The sequence below is a fragment of the Hippocampus guttulatus genome, chromosome 6 (genome assembly GCF_054856545.1).
Source record: "Hippocampus guttulatus isolate MCC_2025c chromosome 6, RoL_Hgut_1.0, whole genome shotgun sequence".
In the NCBI taxonomy this organism is placed as follows: Eukaryota; Metazoa; Chordata; class Actinopteri; order Syngnathiformes; family Syngnathidae; genus Hippocampus; species Hippocampus guttulatus.
In genome coordinates this window covers 14,985,885-14,999,934 of record NC_141266.1, presented here as the reverse complement: position 1 = coordinate 14,999,934, position 14,050 = coordinate 14,985,885, and the positions used below count along the sequence as shown (strand labels likewise).

Below are 14,050 nucleotides of genomic sequence, written 5' to 3'. Positions count from 1 at the left end.
TAGAAATCATGATAATACACAAATATATAATTTATAGAAATAAAATCAATGACCAAAATTGAACATCTTTATTTCTAAAATAGGGCAATACAAAAAGGACAAAAGGTATGACCATATAAACGATTATCCCTTTTGAAAAACTTGAGATGTTAAGGCATGCAGAGCCCGACTCTCAATTTTGTGCATCTTAAGGTTAATAGGTCCCATGAAATGGCTTGTGTCCTGGATAGTTATTGCATAAATGTGTATGAGAAGCTTTTCAGTCCCTTTAGTCTTTACATTTGGCTCGTTTCATTCCAAAACTAGTAAAAATCCAGTTAAAAATTGCCATGAGTACACTTCGGGGTGATCCAGCCAGCCCTATGCTCGTCACACTGAATGAAAACATGTCCCTTTTAATATGTCTTAACCAACATCCACTCAAATTCGGAACATGTCTAGTCATAATATGAAAACACAACTAACACACTTCATGGAACCTTTGCACATTAACGTCAAGCGAATCATTACAGCAACATATTAGGAGGCCCACAACTTGTTCACACACTGTCCAGATAATAAATTAATACTGAAGGTCAATATTGTTTCTCATTTATATATTTACCTAACGAGTAAGAAAGCCATCATCAACCTTAAAATGTACAAACAAATATACATGGACTAATTTAGAACAGCACACGTCTAACAGAGAGCAAACATCCTACATCATCTGCTACATTCAGAGTCAGGGAATGTGTGGACTATCATCCTAGTGACTGATGCTCGGGGAGAAATGTCATACTAGAAGAGTGAGTTGTGAGCTTGGTCGAAAATGAATGAAAGGCATAACCTCAAATGCGAAAGAAAGGCACCCAATGGTGTTCAGTGAGAACCTAGTCTACAGCAGCAGTGGACGGAGGGCTGAAAAGATTCCAACTTTGCACCACTGTCTCGACCAGCTTTCTTTGGTAGTTTGAACAGACGAAGGCCCGATGGTTTAAAATGCTGGTTTGGTATATGTCTTCTAGCTCACAACACAGCAGATGTTTCACTTGTCACCATTTTAAATAACGGTATAGTGGCAACATCTCCATGACAAAACATAGTTCCAGTTGATTGTCAACCGCTTCTTGGATCTTTTCCCCAAAAGAGGGAAATCTAAAGTTCAATAAATTATATTTCTGGGACTTTTACAGACACGTCTCTATCCACTTAAGTGAAAAAGGTTTAAGACTATTTGGTAAATGATCGTATATCACATTAAAATAAAAAATAATTTTCAATAGAATCAAGTATTAGAGGCAAGTTATTTTCTGTTAGCCCTTGGACTGAAATTGCTGAACAACAGTAGGATAGGAAGACTGTTCTACAGGCAGGCTGTAGAAGTACAGTACAGTCAGTCAAACGAAGCCAAATCATTTCGGCTTGCTTTTGTCCGCATTCCAAGAAATTAAAACCTGCTCCGCGTGCTGACATTCAGTAACTAGGCTTGAAAGTCCAGCCTGATAGTGATGCTCCTGAGATGAAACGGGGCAAAGCTATTGGGTGATGCAGTTTTCGCCCATGTCTTGTGCATAGCGATCCATTATTAGGTTACGCAACTCCTCCACATCACGACGAAGCTGTTGCGTTTCCAGCAGCTTCTTGTGTAGCACCTCTGGACTTAGCCAATCCTCATCATGCTCCGCCATTGCTACGGGTGCTATAAAGACAAATAGAACATGAAAATGCTTGTCACAGAAATTAGCAAGAAAGGCTTTATTCAAGCTTACACATGAGTCCGAGCAGCAGTGAGAGGTTGGGGTCTTGACCCTGAGCCCTTTGGGTCAAAATGCTGCACAGGGAGCGCAAGTCACAGAGGCAAGAGGCAAGCTCCTTGTGGAGCCTCTGTGTCAGGCGGGCCCCAGTTGCCTGCAGACTTGAGGAGGCCTCGTTGGTGCTCTTCTGCTCTGACTCACCAATCTGCTCCTGCAGGGTCAGGTTCTGCTCCATCAGTTCCTGGTTTTGGGTAGAGAGCTGGAAGAAAGCAGTTGGAATCAGCTTTGGCCTAACAAATGCATTTTCTGCAATCTAAGCAACCAATAGATTATTCCGAATGCAACTATCTAGAACCTCTTTCATGGCCATGTGGAGCTCATCCATGTTTTGCTCTTTGGCCAACACATCCTCTCTCAGAGCTTGGGAAGCGTTCTCTTCCTGGGATATCTGCACCTCCAAAGCCTGCAGAGGAAAACAAGAATAAGAAGTTAAGAGACAACAGTCACTTAAGAAAGTCATTTTCAAGGAACACAAGTGGTCAATTACATGAATCTGGGAACTAAGTTGCTCCATCATCCTATGTTGTTTCTCAATAACCTGCCAAGAAAAAAAAGGTGACAATGATCATGTTACATGCCTTCCAGAGTAAATATGTTTGTTTGGTTAATAAAACAGTTCTTTGAAATACAATTTAATTTCTGGTCAATACATAAAAACACAGCAGACCTTCTTGAGTTTTTGCTGCTCCTCTCTTAAACTATTATTCTCTCCTCGGAGCTTGTCGATGTCCAGAGAAGGCAGCCGGGCTCCATCTTCAAGGCCCTGTTGCACTCGCTGCTGCATACTAAGGAAGACGCATAGAACCACTGTTACTCTCGTTTTATATTTACAGCAAATAGCAGTAAATACACACCAAGTTTAACTGTGGAAACTAATGAAATTGAAAAAACCTTTAAAGAAATGATAAACTATATTTTTAGTTTATAAGACCAACTAAATATGACGAAATGTCCTTCCTTTTCATCTTTGGGAATTAATTTCATATATGAGCTTTTGGGGTTTACTTTGAATGTATTTAGTTCAATACCACTGTACAACACTACAGAAGCAAGGTCAAACCATCATTTATCCTCCACTTGACAAATACGCCATTTAAAAAATAAAGAACTAATACTTAAACCGGCGGCCCGGTAGTCCAGTGGTTAGCACGTCGACTTCACAGTGCAGAGGTACCGGGTTCGATTCCAGCTCCGGCCTCCCTGTGTGGAGTTTGCGTGTTCTCCCCGGGCCTGCGTGGGTTTTCTCCGGGTTCTCCGGTTTCCTCCCACATTCCAAAAACATGCATGGCAGGCTGATTGAACGCTCTAAATTGCCCCTAGGTGTGAATGTGAGCGTGGATGGTTGTTCGTCTCTGTGTGCCCTGCGATTGGCTGGCAACCGATTCAGGGTGTCCCCCGCCTACTGCCCGAAGACAGCTGGGATAGGCTCCAGCACGCCCGCAACCCTAGTGAGGATCAAGCGGTTCGGAAAATGGATGGATGGATACTTAAACCTTCAAAAACATAAAAACAAACAAACCCACTCTCAAAACTAAATAAAACAAATTAAAAAGAAAAGTAAAAACGAAATAAAAACTACCGTATTTTCATGACCAAAAGGCACACTTAAGTCTTACATTTTCTCCAAGGTGGATGGGGCGCCTAATTATGCGGGCCGCTTTGTGTATGCACTGAGTTCCAAAATCTGTGAATGCTGTCGTGTGACTTTGTTGAGGGGTTCGCTTGACTGACTAATGTTGTGCCGACACGCTGCTTATATTGTGGAAAGGCGGTTGCTTTACTAAGACTGGGAGGTAGCACCGGGTGAGTTACGCCACAATTTGTGAATGGATTGTGTCTGCCTGCACTGTTGTTTGAGCCGAGCTTTTGCAAAAGTCCGCATCATTTCTGAGGAGCCGCACGGAGACGAGACCGACTCTGACAATGATGCGAGGGAACCTGGCGTGTTTGATGGAGAACTTGCTCAGCTGAGGCAAGATGGAGACTTTGATGATTTGTGGATGAGGATTGATAAAAAAATAACATCAGTACATTGTAAACAATAAACTACAACCGAACTCAGTTTTGCTCCCGCTGCCTTTTTTAAAAAATTATGCTGCACTGCATGAATGCTAGCGTATTTTTAAGCTGGCGTACGTTTTACCGTGCCAGCGTCCAATAATACAATGCACCTTTTGTATGTGTTAAATACAGAAATAGCACCCGTAACTGACACTTTGCCTTTTAATACAGTCCGTCGTATGATTGTGAAAATGCGGTGTAATGAAAAATCCAAAACTATACTAACCCAGATAGATACCGTATCTACTTTGCTTTGTCTGTGTGTGTGCATACTCAGTAATGGTGGTCAGCAGATCCCTCTCCCTTCGTTTCTGCTCCTCCAGCTGTGTGTCCTTTTCTTCAAGTTGTGAGCGTGTTGTCTCTAAGGAGGCCTCCAGGTCTTTTACTTTCTCTTGAAGCCGAGTTGCCTGCTGCTCGGCCTCCTGAAGCTAAGACACAAACATATTTCGTAGCCAAGAAAGATCAGGACAAATGCGTGTTCCTTTCAGCTCAAACCTCAACCGTGCTCACCACTTTGTTCTGGCTCTGGTAGTCCTCTATGGTTGGCAGGTCGGCCAGATAGCGTTCCAGAGTCTCGATGCGCTGCTGATTCTCTCGTTTCAGCTCAGACTCCTTCTGACACTTCTTTTTCAGGTTGCTGATATGCTTGTCTCGACACTTAATCTGCAAAAACAGGCCACAATAATGAGTTTAAGAGTAAGAAGCAGGGTGAAGACAACATCAAAGCCACTGTTGCTATAAATGCTCTCGTGTCTAAAATCCTCGTCACCTTTCATCAAACTTCCTCAATTCTGTCAAGTGAAGAGTGCACTCTGGCTAAGTGGCAAAATACAAGATTTTTTTTTAAACATTTAAAACAAATTGCCGGAGTGTAGTTGCTGTTTTGAATTGAATTATTATTTTTGGTGCTTTACTTGAGTCGTATGAACTGATGCATGTTCCTTTTGTTTTCAAAAACTTTTGTGGTTTACTATCTTGCAAAACACACATTAAGGAGGCAAAGGCGGTTAACACCCACTCTGTCTTCCTGTTTCTTCATCTCCTCTGTATGTTTCTCGCACGTCTCCTTTAGGCTGTCAGTCAGTCGGCGCATCTCAGCCTCCACTGCACCCAGCCTGCGCTCAGCCTCCGCCTTCTCCATGGCGGCGCAGTCTGTGCGCTCAGCAAATTGTGCCCTCAGGAACGCGTTCTCCCTCTGAGCTTCCTGCAATATTGTCATGTGAGTCACCTTGAGGTCCGGAAGCGAAGCATGTGAAAACAAGAATGGCTACGCAGGGCTTGCAGTGAGGTTTTGCAAGAGTTACTCACCTGCAGCCGAAGCAAACACACATCACCGAAGGGAGCGCCTCTGCCCAAGAAGGCTCCGTGGACATGCAGCTCACTTTCCCTCAGACGCTGCTCCAACTGAGTCATATGCTGCCTTTGTCTACACAAAGATCGTCGCATTACAAAATGCATTTGCTATAATCTGGGAGACATAAATTTGAACTTGAACAACTGTCCCACGTTTACACATTCATATTTTGATTGATCTGAAGAAATAAAGAGGAGTAAATAGCTATGTTGCAGGACCCTTTTAGCTAAAAAGCGGCAATGTGATGGTAAGGTTAAACAAACACGAGGAGTAAAATGAGTGGAAACACTTGCCGCTCTATTATAAGCTCCTTCTCCTTCAGCAGACCTTCGCTGGCTTTCACCAGAGCGTCCCACTTGCCAGACTCCGGGTGCACGGCTGTTGGGTACAAGGACGGGTACTGGCCCACCCCGGCGCTCAACTGGGACAGAGAGACACGGACGGGACAATCAGATTGACACCATACACTATATGACACTTGCTTAATATTGTCTGCAGCAAGAAGATCAGGCCAATACATTTTTGTTTTCAACACTTCATAAAAATTTGATAAGTGTATGAAAATGAGTGTAAATGCACGTTTGATAACTAAAAAACAAAACACACACATTTTAAGAATAAAACCCTATGAAAGGCGACGGAAACAATGAATTCCCCAAATCCATGTGCAAAGTGTGCCATGCTTTTCCCCTGACAAAAAAAAACAACATCATTACAGCATATGCACTCAACATTCTTAAAGAGCCACTCTAAAAAGAGATTTATTCAATCAGCGCACTAATTCTAGTGTGTTCAGTTTGTCTGATATCCTGCTTTTAAATAGGCCAATGTGTCTAAATGCCCCCAGTCTTTGTGTAGTCCAGCTCAACATGATTTTTCCAATAACGATCTCTGTGTCCGTCCCCATTTCATGTTCCAAAAACAAGGGTGTTCCATTGGACAACTGCGATGACCCTTTATTATTCAGTCATTTCGTGGAAACCACAATAACCTTTGTTTGGACATGTATGAAGCCTTGTATTTGTAAGCGGACCTTCTAATCTTCATTCGAAAACATACCTGCATTTGTTCCACTTGCATGCGTAGGCTATCCATCTGTTGCTTATGTTGTTGCTGCTGCTGCTGCTGTGGCCAGCCAAGTATTTCGCCACAACGGTCCTGGCGTACTGGATCGTACGCTTTGGTGCCCGCATGTTCCCTCAACAGAGCCTGTGTCTGCAGGCTAAGTGGGCTCGCATAAACACCAGCAGGCTGGCTGGACCTGGGATTGGAGGGGTCGTTGGCGATGGAAACTCCAGGAAGGGAAACTCCAGACCTGGCCTCCGGGAGAACTTTGTAGTTTTGATCCGCGCCTCCTCTGTAAACCTCAGATGCAAAGTCGGAGTTGTCTCTAATCCCTGCAGTCTGTAATCGGAGTCTGACATCAGGACATAAGCCCCCCAACAAGGTTGACTGGTTCAGGGTAGGTTCCACAGCAGGCGTGTCAAACCTCTGGCCCTCATCCATTCGTGTTTGATCCGTGGGGAAAAGCGAGTGGTCCAGCCCATTGACCAGGCTTCGATAGCGACTCAGGCAGTCTGGCTTTGGCCCAACACTCTCGCTTCCCATAGCGGGCTGAGCATCCAGGTTGGGTGAAGATGCTGATTTGGAGAGGCAGGACGATTTGGAGGTGGAGCCACTTGATGTTCTGGAGGTAGAGGAAGATCTGGACTCTTCCTGGACGCTTGCCTGGGGCTTAGAGGCCAGGGCTCCGGCCGTGGATGGCATGACATGTGCCGTTGGTATCGGGATCTGACTGCGAATGGGCTGGAAAGAGGGGCTGCTCCTGGAGCTGCAGAAATCTGCAACCCAATTAAAAATGGGTAAAATTAGCAACACATTATCTCCCTGTTCCATATACAGATATACAGAAAAGGATCAGTGCAGAATGCTGAGAGCACTGCAGGCTATTTGCACTATTTTAGACACAGCAGTCAGTGTCTGTGGGTGGCCTACTTTGTCGTTGAATAGCCAACCTTCTCTAACTAAAATACAGCATGGGGAAACCACCAATCTTCACCGTTGGATTCTCCTCAAAATACAAACCATGTTTAATTAATGTTGAATAAGCTTGTATTGAGCGCCAATCGTCTTTACATGTGACACAATCCCAGTTTTGCAAGAATCAAATGAGTCCTTCGATTACTCATGTACACACCCAACTGACATCCTGAACCATTCCCCAAAAACATCTTCACATTATGCAAAGAAAATAATGCTCTCCAACAGCTCAACAAACCTCAGAGACCTGTTCGCGTCTCGAAAACAGACGGTCATTCCAAGGCAACAAGCGCATTAGTTGCATTGTATCGCTGAGCCGAGCAGAGTGGCAGGACCCTTTAAATCCAAAAAGATGTCTGAGCCTTGCATTTCTCAGCAACAGCCAATCACCCAAAGAAGCCAAGCTGACAGCGACGCTGAAGGGGAGGCCCCGTGCCCAAAGGAGTATTGTCTTCAAGCAGCCTGTGCCCAACACTGAGCAAACACATCAAACTAGGCAAACACAGGAAAGGTTAGGGGTATTTATAGCCCACCTCTCAAGTTACAGAGTGATCTGTGGGTGACGCTTATTTAAGCACCTTTACTCCTCCCTCCCACACCAACACATCACATGGGCACATTCACAGTTGAAGCCTAATATGTGTTGTCTTGTTTAAATCACATCTTCCGTAAACTAGAGAATATTAACAATCACAACAAATGAGTGGAAAATAAAAGGAAACAAGCTGCTGAAGTTTAACTTCCAGCGTGCGCAAAACGGGCCTCCTCTTGGTTTCCTGATTTGTGAGTGACTGACAAGAACAAGTCTAAACTACTCTGTGAGATGTTTGCTCAGCACACATTCCGACATTCCGTCTTTTGCAAATTATATAATACTGTATAATTACAGTTACCTGTCACTGTAAAACAGATTCTTTGGCTAAATTTATAACTCACAACTTAGATGAATTTTACAAGTCAAGTCAAGTCAACTGTATTTATAGAGCACTTTCAAACAGCCATCGCTGCATACAAAGTGCTGTACATGGAGCAATTTAACATGCACAATTACAGTCAATGGTTTACAATCTCATTGCCATCCACATCATAATAACAGGTTAGCAACATGGCTAGGGAGCTTGTTGCTTGTTGTGCGCTCCTCAGTCATAAAGTGGAAGGCATACAGGTTCAGAATCTTGCTCAACACATTCATGTGCTGCTGTACACCCACGAGTGTTTAATCAGCATAACACCTCGTGCGCACGCATGTTTCCAACCTCATGCTACCCCCAAAAAAGTCTGTCCGTGTTGATCGCGATAGCAGACCTTGATACATGGGATCGTAAATGGCCGTTTGGCCCGACCACCGAATTTTACAGATTTTTATTTCTATGCATGTGGCAAGTTGCAACTTGTTGAGTTGCCAGATGTTCAAATTTAGTTTTTATTATTCATAGAGCTATTATCAACATATTTTACACTATAAATAGAACATAAGAAAAAAATCTGAATTGCTTCGATGAGTAACCAATTACTTTTACAATGCAGTAACTGAGTAAGCAACCCAATTACCTTTCGGAAGAAGTCATTTGTAACTCAAACTAATAACTTTTAGAAAGGAACATACCCAAAACTGGTCCTGACAACTGACAGCTCTGAATAACAACATGTTCAGAGACACACTTGAAGCTCAGGCAAACCTGTGCTGACATGTTTCAATACTTGGAAGAGTTTAATGAGGCGCTGTCTCAACCCTTGCTTCAAACATGCTTCACTCTAACTGGGAATGATTATGTTTTATGAAGCTGGAGTTAAAGAGGCTGACTTTAGGAGAACAAGCTTTAAATCATTCATAATCGTTGATTAAAACTGTCTTTAACACATCACAAAAGGGTTTCCCTGGATGAAACTAAAATGAACTAAAACCTTCACTGGCGAACTTCACTTAATTCGACCTCCTCTAAACTTCAGAATGAAATTTCCAACTGTTCAATGATGGGAACTTTGTTCTCTAACGCGGAGCAAAATTCAAAACAGGTGTTTGAGCCATGAAGCAATTAATACATTGCCTGGTAAAATTAGAACTGATATTTAAACAGTCCTCATCGCCATGCTGTTTACATTCTGAAATCATGAGACGAGACGATTGCAAGGCTTCAAACAGGATGTTCACAGAGGGAAGTGGCCACTGAGCTTCGAGTACCAGAGTTTCATCAGCAGGTTGCAACACAGACACAGAGATGCCAAAAGAGTTATTAAAAAAATAAAATAAGCACACACTTAAAAAACAACTGCTTTTACTTGACCAAACCAGTAACTGAATCCGTTTCAATATAATATTATACTAACTAGTGTGATATTGCTTAATTGGTGTTTAATGTTTTTTTTAATCGCTACACAATACCAGATAAACAACAATAATTGGTTAATAAACAGTAACCAGGAAAATGTTGTTTTGTTTGTTCAAAATTTTCAGATTATTTGATTCAAAATAATTAATAGAATAATCAATTCTAAAATGGATCCCGCCAAAATGCTGATGAACATTCAATACGCATTTTCCACAGAAGGGAAAATGAAGGGGGAAAATCTGAACGCCCTCTATCGAAAAAAATATTTTAAAATATTGTACGATTTATTTCTTTTTATTTTGAAAAAATATTTGGATAAAAACAAATGTGCGGGTGCTGAACGGTGAATATGTGGGGCTCAACTGTAGTCCTATTTAATGTAAATAGCTTTGATTTCAATGTGTGTGCGGCTAGACATGCATGCATGCACACTCAAGGCAATATTTCATTGCCGTCAGGCTCCCATTAAAAGGGTATATGTGATCTGCCTATTCGTATCCACATTTGGAATAGGTCTGACTGGGATCGGATAATTCCATGTTATTTTTTTCCCTCTTGAGCTGCTATGACCCATATCTTAAGTGTGCCATGTGGGATCAGAAAAAAAGGGGAACATTGGAATTGCATCACTTGAACAATTGGATTATAAATCCAGTCATAAATAGGAATTAATCATATGCTCGTCCTGGGAGCCTACAAAGCTGAATCCTGTAACACATCATTACTCCCATTTTACCTTTAGTTATGAATTAATTTACACATACATAGTTGTGACTGCAGGTAGCAGAAGGGAAGGTAAATCCAGGAAGTGGTGTGACCTCATGGTGAAATGGGTACAATTGCAAAACACACATCCGCACAGGAAACAAGAAGCAAATGTTACCTTCTGTGCTGTCAGACGCTGATGTGCCAAGACCAGTGTCCCCACTGGCTGATGTTTCAGGCCGGGGGCCCAGGCGATTCTGGAATTTCTCGGACAAGGTTGGCGTTTGCCACGCCATGTCAGCAAACCTCGCTGTATGCATATTTAGGAAACAGGACAAAACCATTACAACATCTATCCATTGTCCCAACTTGTTAACCAGTAGTTCTCAAGATGCTGTTTTTTGTTGTTTTTGTCATATGGTCCATGTGGACCCGTTGTCAATTGTTTTCAGCGTTTTGGCCTTGACATTGTCGAGGGAGAGGGGTCTGTCCTTGATGGTAGCACCTTCTCGGCACCATGTGTGTAGCTGCACTGATTTTTATGGGAGGAATGTCGGTGCTACTTGTCTGTCGCTGCCTGACAGCTATGGGACACCAGTGTATTTTGCGCCTGTGGTGGGCAGCATTATTCACAGCCCCATTTTGTTCAGAGGAGATGTCGGCACTGTTGGACAGTCTGAGTTGGCTGGATGGATGGTTGGTGGAGCTGAGGATGAGGAGAGAGGAATATCGGCGCGAAGCGCGGACGTGTATTTGGAACTGAGCGTCGGTGCTTGAAATTGCAGCGGCTCGAGGTGGGACAGGAGAATTGAATCAATCTCTGTATTTGTCAATGGACACTAAAGATTCTTGTTTACTTTCAAACGTAGCTTGAAGCAGACGTGCATGCTGAAATCATCATCTCTGAACCACTCGTGAAAGGGGACTTTAATTCTCTCCTCTTTCATATATTACCGCTTCTAACAAGGCATATCTAGGAACCCTTGTTACGATTCTATTATTGGCCATATTTTATGTTATTTTACATTCAACGTTCTGGAAAGCCCTTTCTTACAGCTACAGCTGTTGTGAAAGTGGTATATAAATAAAAATGGTGAATCCTTTTGCAAGTAGCGCGTTCATTGTGACTTATCGTGGTTTTCAACAATATCGAATATATTCTCTGCCTCTTGCCTTTGAGGAACAATTTGGCCTTTTAAACCACAATATTTTAATGATGATCGTTATGTTGGTGCATGGAGAGCCAAGTATATTTCTTAGGTGATAGTAAAGTTGGGACAACCATTGCATTAGAGCACAGGTGTCAAACTCATAACCTGGTGGCCAGATCTGGCCTACCACATAATTTTATGTGGCCTGCAAAAGCAGCTCAAATATGTCAACTTCCATGATCCTTTCTAAAATGTCTACCAAAATGTTTAATTCTCATATGTAATAAATAAGAGATATATTCTAAACATTTTTTGTTACCAAACCCCTCATGATAGTAACTTAAACAATAGTTGAATCAACAGTTATTCTTGACTTCTTTATATGGTTCCAGTCATAACGGTCCTCCGAGTGAAACGGTAACTAAAATGTGGCCCGTGCCAAAAAGGAGTTTGACACGCCTGTATTAGAGCATGAAGCTTAATTATTCACAGGAGAGAGAAAGACGATGTAATTATAAAAAGTGACAAACCTACCAGCTGGTTTGGATGCAGGGTATCTCTGTGAGGTTGTCATTCCATACACGGCGTCACCTGAAAGAATTGTGTTTGGAAACGGAATAAAGAAACAATACACCGACTAGAGCCTCAATAAAAGATGTTCATGTATTATCCAAGGACATCGAGACAAAATCCATGCTCAGCAGTATCCAACACTGTCATTGTCAAATGAACTCCACATCTGCTTCGGCTCTCAACTTGACCTGATGACTCCACTCCGAGGGACAGCAACGAAAATGACAACACGAACACGATGTACCGTTACACAATCGGTTTCCAAAACACGGACGCCCCCAGAGACTTCAAGGGACGCACGTAATAATGTCTCCCGTGCCTAATGAACAGACGATGTCGGCAATCTCATTCCATTACTCTAATCGTCTTTACTCGAGTCTAGCTAGTTAATTCATAATCCAAACGCGCGCCTACCTCAAACAAAAGCAAACTACAGGCAGGCTAACCACAACCACATTTATACCTTACTAACCATTTAAATCATTCTTACAACGAAGAGGGCTGGTCGAGTGAAATTTACACAAGAGTACCAAATGCGTGTTTCTTGAATCCGACAACGTAACAATTATATCCCAATAACTCACAAGTAACTGCGATGCCCTGCGACGCGACCCATTTAATGTTGTTAATCCGTGACAAATCTGTTTCCGTCCAACATGCTATAGCTAACATGCTACAGCTAACAGCGCAACCAAACACGCTCGTCCAGCTGCTTCTCCCGTTTGTTAACATCGCCGCGAGAATGTTTGCTATTATCGTAGACAAGTTGGCTCGTATGGGGATGGCCTCCTCACCTTTCGCTCCTCATCGATGTAAATAGTTACAAATCTCAATGTGAGCTAGACAACTGAATCTCAAACAACCGCTGCGATGGCAGTTGTTCCAACACTGAGCCCAACTGCGGCGCGCGGAAGGCACACAAGGCAAACGAGGCAACTAAGCGCGCTTGTTCATTGTGACGGCGTCGCCCCTCAACATAACCTGTTCGGGTTACTGTCCCACAACGACAAACGAATTGGTCGTCTCACGGATGTATTTGTTCAAATTCAATTTAAAGCCACAGACGTAAGTATTTTGAAGTTGCTACTAACATTCCACCGATTCTAGAAGAAATGTACTGATGTGAGCAGTTCAACAAACACGGCTACAAAATTTAATCGAACCAACCCTACTACTTTGGGAATAAAGACCCCAAATTGTAAACATTCAAATAATAATAATATAACGTGCTTGTGCTTGTGTCTCGCGCCTGAAATAGGCAGCATTTTCACAGCCCCGCTTTGTTCAGCGAAAAGGTCGGTGCTGATGGATGCTTGATTTAAGGAACCGACGATGAGAAGAAAGGATGGAACTGGGAGTCGCGTCTTGGAATTGAAGCAGATTTACATGGGACAGGAGAAGAGAGCCAATCTCTTTTTCATTAATGGATGCTACTTGTTGCTTTCAAGCTTAGTTTGTAGCAGATGTGTGCACATTGCAGCATGATGTCTTTGATCCACTGGTGAAAAGGGCACTTTGATTCACTCCTCTTTCATCTATTACTGTTTCAAACAACAAAGTGAATGGAGGAAAAGTCATTTTATGTTAAGTGTTCTTTTGATGGTGGCGCGGGCACCCGCAGCGGCTCCTCTTGTTGTCTGTTGTCTGTTTAAGAGGGAGGAATTTTCATCTGTGCTGTATGTAAATACAGCACATTTGACAATAAAGTTGTACTTGATACTTGATAACAAACGCATGAAGGCATTTATGCGGCTGATTTTGATCACACATCTTTATTAGCAATTCCAAAATCAACAAGCATGTTGTGATGCCTTTGAGAGATGTACAGTATTATTGGGTAAAATTGAAATTCACTATCATTATAGAATAGGCTTGCTTGTAGTAACAGGCAGGGGTTCCTGGGGCAAGGCGAAACAGTAGTTTTGTGTCATGTCTCAAATTAATGAAATCATTCTCACTGAACAATGTCATGTTCCTGAATGTGTGTATTTGAAGCATTTTTGGACAAATGTGTGAACATAAACTGTGGTGTACAAGAAC

The 14,050-nt window shown here is 42.5% G+C and overlaps 1 protein-coding gene across 1 annotated transcript; it reads right to left on the bottom strand.

The window, feature by feature from the left end:
* Positions 1 to 53: 53 nt before the first annotated feature.
* Positions 54 to 12,949, bottom strand: cep85 (centrosomal protein 85). Its single transcript, XM_086114682.1, has 14 exons — positions 12,805 to 12,949; positions 11,972 to 12,028; positions 10,465 to 10,596; positions 6,271 to 7,052; positions 5,505 to 5,632; positions 5,166 to 5,283; positions 4,876 to 5,061; positions 4,368 to 4,520; positions 4,131 to 4,285; positions 2,464 to 2,581; positions 2,284 to 2,334; positions 2,092 to 2,199; positions 1,752 to 1,995; positions 54 to 1,681 (listed from the first exon to the last, which is right to left on the bottom strand). Exons 2-14 carry the CDS (start codon positions 12,009 to 12,011, stop codon positions 1,518 to 1,520), a joined length of 2,379 nt encoding a protein of 792 aa, XP_085970808.1. The 5' UTR covers positions 12,012 to 12,028; positions 12,805 to 12,949; the 3' UTR covers positions 54 to 1,517.
* Between the last annotated feature and the right edge of the window lie 1,101 nt (positions 12,950 to 14,050).